Below are 15,551 nucleotides of genomic sequence, written 5' to 3'. Positions count from 1 at the left end.
TCAAACTCATCAAATACACAATCCAACAACTTCGAAACGCTCTCGTGAACAAGTTGTAACCTGCACATTCACCACGCTATGAGATAATAACGGAAAATTACAAGACTGAGTTGTTTTAGAGGTAAATTCATGCAAAACCGCTGATGCGCGTTTCCATCGGGGCAGTTTTTCAGCAAAAAGTCTCTGCATTTGGAGTTGTTGGATTGTGTATTTGATGAGTTTGATGAGGGAAACCAAGAAATCCCATGAGCCTCCGTAGCGTAGCTCTGAGCAGCTCGCGGCTCTGCTCCGCCGTTCTAAAAATAGCTTGCACCGACAATTAAAGGTAACGAACCTACTGCTATGACTATAGGGATTATGGCAATGGGCCAATTTGCCAAAATGTTGATTGGACTATCCCTTTAAACTAATAGGCCCATGATAACATACACTGTTGTAGAAGTAGTATTTTTATTAATGTCAAAAATCTTCAGGAGCAGATTCAGGCATCTTTCATACAAAATAATCACAGCTCTTTGTGTTTTTAATTTTTACAAAACCATCTCTCCTACACGCTGCGAAGAATAAATGAACTCTCCCAATAAATAATCAGAAGTTAAAAGGAATCCAACAGGAACACAAACAAACACCCGCATGGTCACATTCAAACGGAGCACAGACACACAAACACGTGCCTCTCTCCATCACTTGCACTTGTACGTGAGCTGTTTGCGATGATAGTGAATCCACGCGGGAGCGGCAACGAGCCCGGTCAGGAAGCCGATCATGGCGCCCAGGCTGCAGGACACGGGCCAAACCTGCAAGAGAGGAAGAGGACAGGACAGCGACGTGTGAGTTTGATTGTTGGCTGCCGTTAGGGAGGATGAAAACACTTGTGTGTTGCACTCGTAGATCAAGAGGGGCTTGAACATCTTCCCCACAAGCACAACATCTCCACATGTGTAGTGTTCGGTTAATTCAAGGAGCAGCTTCTCATAGGAAGTAATACAGCTCCACTGGCGTTTCGAGTTATGCTCCAATAATCAACGTCTACATCTAATTTGCATTTTGCAGAGAACTCCCTTTGCAATTAGAAATCTAATCTTTCCCTTTCTGTCATTTAAAAAAATGGATTAATTAAAGAATGTGAAATATCTAATAGTTACTGTGTTGCATTATGATTTCATTGAAGGTTGTATTTAACACTATTGAGTGATGAATGGAAACATCCGGCTCCCTGTTGGCAGAGGAAACCGTGAAGTGGCTGCGCTGTGTGGCGAGTCGACCAAATAAGGAGCCGGGTAAAGATTTACAGAAAAATCATTATAACGCTACAGAGAATCATTACTAGGGAATCATTGTTTGTTTATGAAGATAATGTAATTTATAAGTAAATGGTTTTCAGGTTTTGAAGTGGGTTTTGCCTCATCAGATTGTTTGATCTGGGGCCGGAACAGGAATGATTGTCCAGTAATTCACACAGAGACATTATCTTGCGATAATTTTGTGGCATCCCGACATGAAAGCTGAGAATAAGTGTTAAAAACAACCACACAATAGAGCTTCTCTTCTTATATCAGTCTGACACTGCTTTGTTTTGGAACAACTTTCCCCTCTTCTAATCAATTTAGATCTCAAACAAGAAACTCACATTTAAAAAACAGAGGTTGGGAATATAAAATGTTATTGTGTGATGCTAAATATTAAAGGGATAATTCACCCAAAATTCAAGTTTCACTCATTATCTACTCACCCTCATGTGGACTAAGAGCTGGGAGAAGTTTCAGAGTCCTCCGTGCCTTCTCTGAGTTACAGCGGGGCTCCGTGCAGCACTGCATGTCCATATGACGGTTGCGAATGGGCCTCACTTTTCTTCATCCAAAAAGACACACCAAAAAACATCCAAATACCTCCATAGTGCTCGTCTGTAATGTCCGTCTTGTATTGAAGCCCCAACATGACAAAATTGTTCAGAAAAAAATTAAAGAAGTATATGTTTTAAGATTGTTTGTAGCAGAAGCTCCCAGCACTGCTCTTCCTGGTCCGTCCAAATCTTGCGCGATTTGCATTGACGCCCAGTTCACAGCTCCGCAAATCACACGAGATTCCAGCAGAGCAACACTGGGAGCTTCCGCTACAAATGTAGGGGGCTTCAATACAAGAGGGACATTACAGACGAGCACTATGGAGGTATTTGGATGTTTTTTGGTGTGTCTTTTTGGACGAAGAAAAGTGAGCCCCGTTCGCAACCGTCATATGGACATGCAGTGCTGCACGGAGCCCCACTGTAACTCAGAGAAGGCACGGAGGACTCTGAAACTTCTCCCAGCCCTTAGTCGACATGAGGGGGAGGAGATAATGAGCGAAATTTGAATTTTGGGTGAACTATCCCTTTAAGGACAAAGTAAACATTTTGTTCATTAGAGGAGCTACAGTGTGTGCTCACCTGCCAGGGCCTGTCCCAGTCCAGAGGGATGGGGAAGGCCCCCACCCAGGCTCCTACCACCGTGCAGGCCACTGTGATCTGTAGACATGTGTCCCACACAGACATGGCTCTGAGGATGGAAACGGAGCAAAAGCCGAATCAGTTTAGATTCACAAATTAGATGCGCAAAAAAAAAAATGTACGAGGGTCTGGGAGCTCACCCGTGCCGACTGAAGACTCGTATCCAGGCCTGGACGTTGGGGCCGAGGACACAGAGACACCTCAGTGTGGTTAGAGACGTCAGCAGCACGGCGAGAGAGAAGGTCTCTAAGGCATTTCTGGAAATAGACAGAAATCAGAGGCACCATAGCAACAATCAGACGTATTGAGCAACAAAACTTGTTACAACACAGAAAAAAAAATAGAAAACAACTCATTTTAGATAAGATGATAAAATATACAGACAAAAAATATAAGCACATGAATGTGTAGCCTGTTAAAAGGTAAATATTATTTGACCTATTCAGTTGTTATTTATCTGAGGTATTTGATTATGGGTGATGCATTTGATAGTGAGTTGCTCACATGCACTGTTTTATTCTGCTTTATCCAAACCAGCAGCAACGACAGCTGTACATCCCTCTCTCTCTGAGAAATACATACAGCACAGCAGGGAAAATAACTATTGAACACATCAATAGACTTGCATGGTGAGCAGCATAGAGGCCATGGCGGTTAGGTGCATTACTCATTGTTTTTTTTATGGTGAAATGTTGTTCTTTTTAGTTCCAGATTAACGGCACTAACGGATAAAACCGTTCATTCAGACACGTCTATATCCGATTCCATCAGTTTGTTTTGCAACATCAGTTTCTTCTGAAGGTCTTGAGAAGCTCTTTCCTTTTCCAAATCATGAGACGCCTCTTGTGTGACACCTTATTAGTGATGAGAAACCTTTTTATAGGCGTCAATTTGGACTAAAGCAGCTGATATTACTTTGCACTGATAGAGGACAGGATGACTTTCTAAATACTGACAGACTCCAGCTGCTTTCTTGGCTTTCCAAACCTTTTTTTCATGTGTTCAATACTTTACGTGTGTCATTTCACTTTATTACACATTACTTAATTTATGGGCATAAATGTTTGGACTTCTAGCTCTATTAGAAATATATTTTCTGAGACAAATGTTGACGCATTCAATACTTATTTTCCCCGCTGTATATGTATGTGTGTGTGTGTGTGTGTATCACCAGGTACTCACTCGATCAATGGAGCCCCGTAGAGAACGACCACAGTGTGAAAGAAGAGGCACGACAGGAAGAAGTAGAGACAGGAGCGGAACAACCTGGACAGCTGCAGGGAGACAGAAGTTATAGATCCAGGTGTGAATGTTTAATCTGGGATGGAGAGATATAGGAAATCCTTTGTACCAACAGCCATCAGGCTTTTTAATACCAGTGAAAATGGTAGATGAGCTGACACAGACAAATTAATTTTCCTTATGGGATTAATAAAGTAATTCTTATCTTATCTTTACATCATATATTACATGTTTACTTACAGTGCGTTAAAACACAAAAAAGTGAAAAATGTTAATTGTGTCTTTAGTTATTTGAGGGTATTATTCACAGTTACACAGTAGGCTATATAATGGTTATTGATAGAGTAAATAATGCTGGCTGTAAATCTGTAAATTTGATTAAAGTTTACATCTTATGGTGTTAAAGCATCAAAAAAGATGAATGAATGAATGAATGAATGAATGAATGAATGAATGAATGAATGAATGACTGTTTTATTTCAAACAGGTGAGTAATATATAGCTAAAGCACTTTAGTCAATACAACTTTGCACGTTTGAAAAGAAGTAGGAAGAGCATTAGTTTATTTAGTCTTAACCCCTTGTTTAGCCTTCTTCCTGTGTGTCCTGTTTCTTTTTTAAATTACATACTGTAGTAGGACTCAAACAAACAACAACATAGTTGCTTGTGTCGACAATCCAAAATAAATAGAATAAATAACAAGATGTAATCTGTAGTGTTTGTCACACCGCTCTTTTTCTTCCCTGTAGTGAATAACATGTGTTTTTACTGCTGTTTGCACTTTTGCATAAAAGCGACCAAAATATATATATTTAAACAAATGTCTAAACCACATGTTTGCACATTTATTCTGAAATATATGTTATAAACAAATATCTATATATTTGCACATTTATTCTGACATATATGTAAAGAAAAAATATCTTAACTACATATTTCAACAATTATTTTAGAATATATGTCCAATACAAATATCTAGACCACTTACTTTTCCATATATTTTTGAAATATATTTCCAAATCAAATATCTGTTTTACATGTTTGCACATGTATTTCAGAGTATAAGTTTAAAGCAAATATTGTAATTGCATATATGTACATATATCATAAAATATTTTGGCAAATATGTCACATATATGTACATACATGGCCATACAGCGGGGAAAATAAGTATTGAACACGTCAACATTTTACTCAGAAAATATATTTCTAATAGAGCTATTGACATGAAATTTTCACCAGATGTCGGCATCAACCCAAGTAATGCACACATACAAAGAAATCCGAATATTAATGTCCATAAATTAAGTTATGTGTAATAAAGTGAAATGACACAGGGAATAAGTATTGAACACATGAAGAAAAGGAGGGGCAAAAAGGTATGGAAAGACAAATAAGCAGCTGGAGTTTGTCAGTATTTAGAATGTAATCCTGTCTCCTATCAGTGCAAAGTAATATCTGCTGGTTTAGTCCTGATTGATGCCTTTTAAAAAGGTTTCTCACCACCAAGGTGTCAGACAAGAAGTTTTGCATGACAGACAGATAGGCCTCCATGTCTTGCATGGTGTGCGTGCATGGAGGCCATGGCGGTTGAGTGCATTACTTATTGTTTTCTTTGAAACAACTGTACCTGCTGATCCCAGGTCTGTCTGAAGCTCTCCACCAGTGTCCTGGACTGTTAGGGAACCCTTCTGATTATTGTTGTGACTCTTCTGTCTGAAATCTTTGGTTGCGTAGGTCTTTAGACAGCTCTTAGACAGCTCTTTGCTATTACCCATCATGCAAAACTTCTTGTCTGACACCTTGGTGGTGAGAAACCTTTTTAAAAGGCATCAATCAGGACTAAACCAGCAGATATTACTTTGCACTGATAGGAGACAGGATTACATTCTAAATACTGACAAACTCCAGCTGCTTTCTTGGCTTTCCATACCTTTTTGCCCCTCCTTTTCTTCATGTGTTCAATACTTATTCCCTGTGTCATTTCACTTTATTACACATAACTTAATTTATGGACATTAATGTTCGGATTTCTTTGTATGTGTGCATTACTTGGGTTGATGCCGACATCTGGTGAAAATTTCATGTCAATAGCTCTATTAGAAATATATTTTCTGAGAAAAATGTTGACGTGTTCAATACTTATTTTCCCCGCTGTATATCAGATTTGTGTATGGGTAGCCTTTAAAGCAGGGTGTCAAACATGCGGCCCGTGGGCCAGAACCGGCCCTGCAGAGGGTCCAATCTGGCCCTCAGGATGAATTTGTCAAGTGTGAAAATTTGAAATTGCACATATTTTTATCAATAAATTTCAGGTGGTTCATAATATGTTTTGTAAAAGGATAGTTCAGTAACTGTAAACATCTTATTAATGTACTAAAACAGAGGGAAATCTCAATTTTTAAAATATATTTAAAGGTTATTATGCTATTATTTTACTGGTGAGATTAAATTCTGCTGTTTGTGGCCCCTGAACTAAATTGAGTTTGACATCCCTGCTTTAAAGCTTTTAGCAGGTGAGTAATTGGACATGTGTAACTAACGATTAATACAAATATATAACACATACATACACCGTTTTTATCCTCTTATATATTCTCTCCAACCACCACAAACCGAGTTAACTTACCTTGTATCCCAGCGTGTGTTTCTTGGTGGGCGGTGTGATGCCGAGCAGCCAGAAGACGGCGACACTGACCGCGGTCACGGTGCCGGACGCCGAGTAGAGCCACAGCAGGTGGGTCCCGTACACCGAGAAGCCCCGGACGAACACGGCGGGCAGCACGGTGGCCATGAACACCGAGGCGGCGATGATGGCGTGAGTGGACGCCATGGCTCTGATCTCATGATCCCACATGATGGCGGCGACTTTAACCTTCTACAATTATACTACTGATAAAAAAAATATTATATTATAATATATTACAATCCGCTGAAATGTTAATTGAGCAGCGGTTGTGCAGAGCCGAATGAATGCATGGATCAGTCGTTGTAGCTTCCGTAAACATGGAGTGACAATGACTTCCGCTTGGACTTCACAATAAAAGCTCATCATTGTATTGTACCGCTACTTAGGCGTAAATCTCAGAATTCAAAAATACTTCCAAATATTTATTACCTCGAAGATCTAAATCAATAAATTAATCTTGAAAGTTCAAAAAAGAAATGTGTGTATTTTACAAGCATGCAATCCCAAGAAATCAATAGTAGATTTATGCCTATATGTCTGCTAGAACTGGGGATTCCTATGGATTACTTTGGAAATTACCCTAAAGTTATTTTCTTTGCTGGACTTATTTACTATTGTGGACTGAGACCCTCACGTTCTCTTTTCTTTTTCTTTTTGTTCTTGATGATCAAGATAGCTGATTCAGCACTGTGAATTTATCCATTACCAATGTGCCTTTAATGTTTGTATTTTGAAGTTACTTCAATTAAAAAAAACTTTGGAAATTAAACGAATTTATAGGTTATTGAAATGGTTGTATTTTTTTTAATGTTGATCAACTAATCAATCATTATCACTGTGTTGCGTGGACAAGTTTTCTACATAGTCTATTATAAGACATAAGTAATTTGTTTCAAAGCCTCTCCTGCAACTAAACAATTCTTTTAATTTGAAAGAGAGAAAAAATACCACACTGGAGAAAACAGGAAATACTATTTTGTAGGTGACTTTCCAGATGCTAAACCCTTTTAACCAATCACAGAAGGCCAGTGACGTCACAGTAGGGCTCGCTGTGATGGACGGGACAATGAGCCAATGAGAGTCGAGATTACCACAGCGCTGACCAATCAATCTCCGGCGAATGCCAGAGGAACAAGGGACCGGAAGTTTACAATCGTCCATCGACCAAGCTAACATTTAGCCAAAGGTTTTTATTTTTATTTTGTTTTGACCACGAACGAAATAACGAAAAGACAGGAACGATGGTTTGTGAGAAGTGTATGTATCACACAGTTTATTTGCTTCCTACGAACAAGTTTATCTAATGTTTTGTTGTTCACGAAGACTGGAGATTGTTCGAGAGCTAACATTAGCCACTGCTAACTACCTGTCTTCGTATTTATGTGAGAACAACAACTTTACCTTCAACAAAGATTGTGATTTTCTGTGTGTTTCAGGCGAGAAGAAGCTCGGAAAGGTGATCACTCCTGACACCTGGAAGGATGGAGCACGGAATACAACAGGTGAGTTCAGGTCCTACGTATTATGTATAAAAAATGCTAATTGTTACTTCAGCGTGTTATTGTTTTTTCCCCTCTGTATTTTCTCCTGTATTTCACGTTTCATCGTTTTCAACTACGTGTGCAAATCTTTCATATTACCACTTTTCATACTATATTTTAATTGTAAGATACTATAATGTAATTATACTTTGATGATGATGTTTTCTCCCTGTCTGCCTCAGAGAGTGGTGGGCGCAAGCTAAATGAAAACAAGTTCCTGACTTCTAAGAAAGCAAGGTGAGTGGATAAAGACTGGCCTTTTGGCATTTTGACTGACAACTCATTTAAAAATCATACAGCTGTTGTAAAACTGTAGTTATGGATCAGTTTTATTTCCCTTTCAGGTTTGATCCCTACAGCAAGACAGGATTCGCTATCTGCAGGATCTGCAAGAGCTCTGTTCATCAGTCTGGATCGCACTACTGTCAGGGCTGTGCATACAAGAAAGGTATAAACTGACCCACAATACCATCTGAATCTCTAATGTGTCACACTAGTATGTTTTTCCTTTGAGAATTGCCTTTAGTCTTTAACAAACACTCAGTGGCTAAGACTATTGAAACAAACTATAGAAATTCAATTGAGACAATTACTGTCCAGGGTTCCTACGCAAGTATGGAAAGTATGGAATTTGATTTTATACATTTCCAGGTCTGTAAAAGTATGGAAAATGGAAACTATTGTATGGAAATATATTTATTTTATTAATCTTATCTTGGTTTGGTCTTATCTGTAGTTATTTGGGTTAATTATTTTGTATCTAGCTACAATCTCCTGGAAGTTATTTGGTTGCATAATGGCAGACCCATTCAGAATAATGAAAACAAATGATGAATTGCATGCTTTTATCTATCTATTTACTTAAATATCACAAATTATTAGATTTTTTTTACCGAGAAGTCTGGAAATTAGGGCCTGGAAAAAGTCTGGAATTTGGAAATTTCAAATGTGTAGGAACCCTGACTGTCCAAAGTACTTTCATCCTCTGTGGAAGTTGAGCATACAGGGTTAATTTAATAAAAACAAACATGTCTTCTCACTTGCCTGTGGTATGTAGCTGTGCAGTTTTTTTTAAATTTCATCTCTTAATGTCAGTGTCTTAATGTCCAGTCCTTGTGTCTGAATAATTCACTTACCTCGCTGTCATCAAGTAGCATTTCTTCTGTAAAAAGACATTCAAATGAAACATGTCCACACAGGGATGTCTCTGAATTATTCAGAGGATCAGGGACATTGTTTTTGTGTGGCTCTACAACTGATAAGAAAGAAAATTCATATCATGCAGACATTTGTAGAAATTTCCCTGCAAAGTGGAGAGATCCAAAAGTCTGCAACTGTAGCAGACATTACAAATGGATTGTCAAAATTATTTTAATTTGAAGTTAAGAGGCAAAAGCCCATGTTCATTTACTTTCCACAAAATACAATAAGAACCTCTGGTTGTCTTTCTTTATCAGCTAATATTATTTCCCATCTTTTACAACTCCCATTTTGTCTCTACAGGAATCTGTGCAATGTGTGGAAAGAAAGTTTTGGACACCAAGAACTACAAGCAGACGTCAGTGTGACCGTGCACTGATCCGAGAACAGTTCAACAAGGATTCACAGATGAGAGGATGAAACTTAGGTGTACATTTGTCATCTTGTCACATTTCCAGTATTTTCCCACAATTCCTTTCCACAGGCCTCTATAACTCATTACTGCCCCCTTTTCCCAACTCAGTGTAATGGAGATATTTGTAAATGGTTTCTCCTCTTGTTAAACAATATTGTATAAATGCCACTGTAACTGATACAGTGGCCATACAGGGTAGCACTGTCACCTCCGAGTACACCAACAGTTATCACCTGTTTTTTTTAAAGTAAATGCTTCTTTATTTTTTGTATATTTTAAATTAAATACTTAGACTTGGATTGTTTGCTTTTTAAATAATTTCTGTATGTAACATGTCAATAGTTGATCTTTTTTCTTTTTCTTTTGGAGTGAATTAAAGCATCTTATATGAGCACATCAATTGACGGGGTTATTTTGTACGTCTGCCTGGAGCCATTGAGAATATAATTTTAGCCACTTACGCACAACATACCCATATTTGTCCAGTCTGCCTGTAATAATTGGTTTACTCTGACATAATCATATTTGGAAACTGCATGCTGCACCGTCGCGTATGGAGCCCTCCACCCCCGACTGCTGTCAGAGATGGAGGTTATAGTTCACAAGCTGTCTGATGACAGCTCCTTTGATATTTAAAGGCCTCGCTCGCCCTCAGGCTTTTTAACCACATGCGCACACACTTGCTTTTATGTCCCATTATTGATTTATGCTGTTTTTCCATAGCACAACCCAGCGTTTGGCGTCAGCAAACAGGTATTGTACAGTAGTTAATGTCTAGATGTACTTCAGTAACTGTGAGTCTGATGTTTTAGCCAGTTTAGCTGATAAACCTACTAAAGTGTCTACAACTATCCTTGGTTATACTGTATGCTTGTGGATGCTTTAAAGTGGTTGTTATATCACTTCCCTTTTGCCCCTGTTCCTCTGTGATATGGTGCCTTCTGGGACAAGAATAAAATAACCCAGGTTACACCTTTTAGCTATACATATTACACATTATAGTCACCAGTGCTGATGTTGTCTGACACTGATGCAAAAATAAGACACAGTTGTGCCACATTTCCTACACACCATACATGACATGCAATACAGTATGTACTGATTGTAATGGTGTATTTGCATTTACAATCACTCTTTTATTAGACACTTCTATCCAAAGTGACTTACAGGTCAGGGACATCCCTAAAGCTTCGGTGCAAGAGGAGACCTTGGCTTAAGTACTAAGCACTACATCTATTTAATAAGTACAAGAAGGTCAAGTAAAGTGGGACACCAAAAGTGCATAGTAGGTGTTAGTTAGACATGTTGGTGCACTTGATAAATTAAATATATGCACTAAAAGAGAAATGGTATTCGATCTACAACTGTTTCATAACAATTCTTTATGTAATTTGATATTAGATATTAGAATATTCAGCTTCCTGTGGGAAAAGCTGACAGCACAGACTGAAGACTTGTTTGTGATTTGTGTTGCACAGTGTTGTAGCCAGCTAAGATAGAGTGACTATCTACAACTGAACAAAAACCCTTGTGTTAAATATAACCATTTGGTTTTCATTAAGGGCTTTCATCTCTTATCGACATACACAAAAGATCGCCAACAACTTTGATCATATTTCTATCACTTTATTTAAGCAAAGAATATTCAAAAAACTGCTATCGTTGTCATCAATGAAAGGAAATGTCTACAATCACACTTTGGACTACAGATATTACAACAATCAGATTTTTGTCTTAAAAATGTCATAAATTACAAAGAGTTATAAATGGAATCAGAATTGACACACAGTTTGTTAAATTATTAAAATCAGTTTCTAAGGACAAAAACAAACAATAAAGCAAGAAAAGGCTCAAGAGTATCACTGCAAATGTACCATCGGGAAAACAAAAAGGATAAAGTCTTAAAGTATTTTCACACTACAACATTGCACTGAGATTTCATAATTTATAAAAACAATATTGCCAAAAATATCTACTCAAGGCACCAAGACTGTGAGGTCTCACATTTCATATTTTGTTCACAGTGATTTCGGATGATGGATTTCAACAGCAGGGCTGGAATCGCTCAGGCTTCGGCGTGTTGAGGTGAGCTCCAGAGTTGGCTCGGGTCCTGCATCAAAAATATCTACTTAACTTTTCCTGCGATGGGCTTTGTCGGATGCAGAACCGCTGTTACTCCAGAACTTTGCAACTTTGTGCTACTGTGTACAGAGGCTCGGGAGTGACGAGTGTGTGTGTGTATGTGCGTGCACGTGTGTGTGTGACATTTGTTAAGTGTGTCGTGTCAGAGTCAGGAACTCCTCCCGGGTTTTGGGGTCCTCTAGGTAAGCCCCCAACATGGTGCTGGTCACCGTGCGGCTGTTCATCTTCTGGACGCCTCGCATCACCATACACATATGCCTGCAACCACACACATAGGAAACACGGCTCGGATTAGCAGCTTGCATGTTATATTAGTTTTACTGTATGTTTTATTTATTTCCCAAATGTCTATGTGTAAAAACTCTTTTTTTTTGTTGCTTTTATTGGTATTTAAATGATAAAATTAGATGTGAATGGTCAGTTATGTTATCTGAAAGGTCAAGTGGTGTGTGTGGGGAGTTTTAAGTGTCCTGTGTTCAAGGACATAGGTGTCTTGTGGATATTTGCTATTGGTTACCAACTTTGTGTGAGCCTCGTTTTAATTCAGTTCAGGGATCTGTGTTTGTTTGTGTCCAGATTCTCCACCACTGGGAATGACTTAAGTCCCATCTGATAATACGGACACCAGGTTTTGACCTACAGTCTATGGTTTTGACATAGTGACATTTGACACGGTGCAATTGCAACCCAAAGATACCACTCATATAAAGATCATCTGTGGCAGAGAGACCTTTGAGCAGGAGGGTCATTTATTGCTTGTGCCTTTTTTCATAGGTGCACTGAGAATTATATCTGTTCTACTTTTGTGTGTGTGTGTGTGTGTGTACTTACGCTGCCTCAATAACCACAGCTACGCCTTTTGGCTGCAGAGCCTCAGCTATCCCCACTGCAATCTGCTTGGTCAGACGCTCTTGAACTGAAAGAGACAAAACAAATGGACATAGGTAAACGTGATGCATTCGAGTTGTTTGGTAAAAAAAAAAAAAAAAAAAAGTCACGTGCAAAGGCCGTTTATCTTGTGCAATATCTTTGGCTGTTTACCTTGAAGCCTCCGACTGTAGATCTCAACAATCCTGCAGAAAACAAAGCACATCAGAGCGATTACAGATCGAGAGTAATAATGATTAATCTTTTAATAAACACAGACGAGCATCAGCCCCTGACCCCTGGTCTCCACACCGGCCATCACACTGTGCAGACCCCTTCGTCTGTGAATGATTCACCCCACTGAATTCTCTGAATCTGATGAAAAAGATTCGGCCTCGCGGAGTTTGCCTGAAAAACCCTGTGACACTGTTCTGGAGTTTGTGTATTCAGAGATGGTGCAATATTTTAGGGAAGGCAGAGCAGGAAGGAGACAGAGACAGCGCTGTGATAATAACTGGTGATTCCCACAGGTCCGAAAGAGATTTTCTCATGGCTCGAGAGCAGAGAGTTTAGACTTGTGTCTGATGAGGGGACGAGATGTGACCAGTGGGCTTAAGCTCTAAGCCTCCAGGTCAATGCACTGAGATAACAGAAGAACGCAGCCACTCGGCACTAACACCAGAAACATACAGCCACAGTGACAGCCCGAGAGAGAGAGAGAGAGAGTGTGTGTGAGTGTGTGTGTGTGTGTGTGTGTTGTGTTACCTTGCCAGCTTGCTCAGTCCCACCACTTTTTTGTTGGGAATATAGCCGATGTGAACCTGGAAAGAAATGAGAGCAGAAGTCAAATAATCAGAGAAAAAGACAGTAAATGATGGATTCAGTGAAAAGCACACACATACACTCAAACACACCATTATGATATTATTCTCTTTTAAAGTGGATTTCATATTTAATAATAAAACCAGAAAGAAAAAAAACTTACCCTCCCAAAAAAAGGCACCAGGTGATGCTCACACAGGGAAAACATGTCGATGTCCTTCACGATCACCATCTCATCATGGTCTTCGTCAAATATGGCGTCGTTTAAGATATCTGAGGACACAGGGAAGACAATAAAATAAAAAAAATAGTATTAAGAAACATGGTCTAAAGTCAAGGCCAGAATAATATGGTTGAAGTTTGTCTGTGACATGTTAAGAGCTGTAATACTTTTTAATTGCTGGCTATAGGACCTTCATAGGGCTCCAGCTAATAACTTTAAAGTGCTTTAAAGTAGTCAAAGTCTACACAAAGTGGTTGCTGATTCCTTTTCTACAAACTTATGAATGGACTATATGAAATCTCCTTTTTAAAACCCTTTACAAATTCTCACTTTTGTGGAGATAAGGTGTTCCAGTATCAGTCTTTTACAGCTCATTGCATTTCAATGCAAGACCAAACTACAGAAACCAGTAAAGAAAAAAAGAGAAAAGGGTGGATCATGCACATTTTCCCCCAGCAAATGAGCACATTAAATATTCAAGGTGGACTCACCGTCGATGGTTTCGTGGTAACCCTTGGTGAGGAACTGCATGGCCTTGGCGGCTCGCAGCGGGGTGCGCAGCAGCCCCTGGCGGTCCGTGTCCTCTCCGAGCTCCCGCAGGATGCTGGTGTAGGCGGCCTCCAGCGCGGGTAAGTGGGACTTGTCCTCGTCCTGTTTGCGGGAGGTCTCGTGCTTGCGGTGCACTGCGGGCGCCTTGGTGTCGATGATGAGGTTGAACTCCTCCACCACGTCCTTGACCTTTCCGTTGCAGTGGCCGTTCATCATGTCGAAGCGCGTTGTGGCTCTGGAGAAGAGAGACGGAGGGATGAAGAGAGACAGAGAGAGAGGCAGAGATGTCCTAGAGCTCTGTTCTTCTTTCCTGCTGGTCTGCTGCACCGGTGCACACCCGGTTTATAAAGCCTCAAACCGGCTGCCCGCGTGCGCATCCGCCTCCCATTTGTCAAAGCGTCGCCTACGTCAAAACACCGAGTTTCGTCAGCAGCGTTAAATGTCAACAGAGAAGAGAGAGCACCTCTTCGTTTGACCGACATGGGCGTCTTTACACCCAAGGATTTTTCTATTGTTTTTGATGCTGTGCCCTCGGGTATTATTTCCCTCTTTAAAAATCTTAATGTAAACAACAACTTGCCCATATCTTTAAACATTACTGAAACAGTAATGGGGAAAGCTTGTTTCACAGGTAATAATAAAAATAAAAATAAGTTTATTCGTCAACTATTTCAACAAGACATTGTAAGTTCACCCTCTGCTTTATCCTACTGGTCTACATTTGTTGGAAATATTAATTGGGAAAAAGTCTGGCTACTACCTAATAAGTTTTAGAGATTTCATTTAAAATGCTTCATAGATTTTACCCAACTAATCATTATATACAAAGGCTTAAGAAGGACATTGATGTGAACTGTACCCACTGTGTCTCTGTCAGTGAAACCTTGGTTCATTTATTTTGCTCTTGCCCACACACCAGACAACTTTGGAGCAGACTGGCACGCTTTATCAGTGATCATATTTATCCCCACTTTAATTTATGCTGGAAAAATGTTTTGTTTGGCTACACTGAATATGATAAAAAACTAAATTCTCAGTTTTATATGATTAATTTGTTAATTATTTTATCCAAATTTTATATACATAAGTCTACATTTTCTGGTAAGAAGCCAAACTTCTTGGAACTGTCTGCATATGTTGGTCAATATATCTCCTCCCTCTGTGATTGTGAGAATAAAAAAGCTGTTAAAACATATGATCTTTGTAAGCTTTACAAAATATTTATTTAAGTTTATGTTTTTTCTGTCTTGCTGTCATCCCCTGGCGTATTTATGATGGTTTGGTTGTGTATTAATGTTGTATACATTTATTTCATCCAACTGTATTCAGTCCTGTGTATACTCTTGTTGTCAATAAAGTTGTCATTTTGTCAAAAA

At 39.2% G+C, this 15,551-nt stretch overlaps 3 protein-coding genes across 3 annotated transcripts; 1 reads left to right on the top strand and 2 right to left on the bottom strand.

The window, feature by feature from the left end:
- Nucleotides 1–428: 428 nt before the first annotated feature.
- pigf (phosphatidylinositol glycan anchor biosynthesis, class F) lies at nt 429–6,743 on the bottom strand. The gene is made up of 5 exons (XM_085760864.1): nt 6,357–6,743; nt 3,668–3,759; nt 2,626–2,742; nt 2,426–2,534; nt 429–797 (listed from the first exon to the last, which is right to left on the bottom strand). The coding sequence occupies exons 1-5, from the start codon at nt 6,582–6,584 to the stop codon at nt 684–686; spliced, it is 660 nt and encodes a 219-aa protein (XP_085616990.1). The 5' UTR covers nt 6,585–6,743; the 3' UTR covers nt 429–683.
- Nucleotides 6,744–7,533: 790 nt separating this feature from the next.
- On the top strand, nt 7,534–9,966 carry cript (cysteine-rich PDZ-binding protein). Its single transcript, XM_085761578.1, has 5 exons — nt 7,534–7,673; nt 7,853–7,918; nt 8,140–8,194; nt 8,302–8,405; nt 9,461–9,966. Exons 1-5 carry the CDS (start codon nt 7,658–7,660, stop codon nt 9,523–9,525), a joined length of 306 nt encoding a protein of 101 aa, XP_085617704.1. The 5' UTR covers nt 7,534–7,657; the 3' UTR covers nt 9,526–9,966.
- A 1,735-nt stretch (nt 9,967–11,701) lies between these two features.
- On the bottom strand, nt 11,702–14,492 carry gch2 (GTP cyclohydrolase 2). The gene is made up of 6 exons (XM_085761644.1): nt 14,118–14,492; nt 13,567–13,676; nt 13,347–13,402; nt 12,756–12,787; nt 12,546–12,630; nt 11,702–11,972 (listed from the first exon to the last, which is right to left on the bottom strand). Exons 1-6 carry the CDS (start codon nt 14,389–14,391, stop codon nt 11,843–11,845), a joined length of 687 nt encoding a protein of 228 aa, XP_085617770.1. The 5' UTR covers nt 14,392–14,492; the 3' UTR covers nt 11,702–11,842.
- Between the last annotated feature and the right edge of the window lie 1,059 nt (nt 14,493–15,551).

This window comes from Trachurus japonicus, chromosome 19, assembly GCF_045865225.1.
Source record: "Trachurus japonicus isolate A0001 chromosome 19, Traja_1.0".
In the NCBI taxonomy this organism is placed as follows: Eukaryota; Metazoa; Chordata; class Actinopteri; order Carangiformes; family Carangidae; genus Trachurus; species Trachurus japonicus.
This window is presented reverse-complemented; position numbering and strand designations above follow the sequence as displayed.

Bases quoted from the DNA above. Each gene is read 5' to 3' on its own strand.
- gch2 (XM_085761644.1), bottom strand. From the start codon at position 14,391: ATGATGAACGGCCACTGCAACGGAAAGGTCAAGGACGTGGTGGAGGAG. The intron at 12,631-12,755 runs GTAAACAGCCAA...TGTCTCTTTCAG, and splicing joins CTACAGTCGGAGGCTTCAAG to TTCAAGAGCGTCTGACCAAG. The intron at 11,973-12,545 runs GTAAGTACACAC...GTGTGGTTGCAG, and splicing joins GCTGTGGTTATTGAGGCAGC to GCATATGTGTATGGTGATGC.
- pigf (XM_085760864.1), bottom strand. From the start codon at position 6,584: ATGTGGGATCATGAGATCAGAGCCATGGCGTCCACTCACGCCATCATC. The intron at 3,760-6,356 runs GTAAGTTAACTC...GTCTCCCTGCAG, and splicing joins AACACACGCTGGGATACAAG to CTGTCCAGGTTGTTCCGCTC. The intron at 2,535-2,625 runs GTGAGCTCCCAG...TTCCATCCTCAG, and splicing joins CGAGTCTTCAGTCGGCACGG to AGCCATGTCTGTGTGGGACA.
- cript (XM_085761578.1), top strand. The intron at 7,919-8,139 runs GTGAGTTCAGGT...TGTCTGCCTCAG, and splicing joins TGGAGCACGGAATACAACAG to AGAGTGGTGGGCGCAAGCTA. The intron at 8,195-8,301 runs GTGAGTGGATAA...TTTCCCTTTCAG, and splicing joins CTGACTTCTAAGAAAGCAAG to GTTTGATCCCTACAGCAAGA.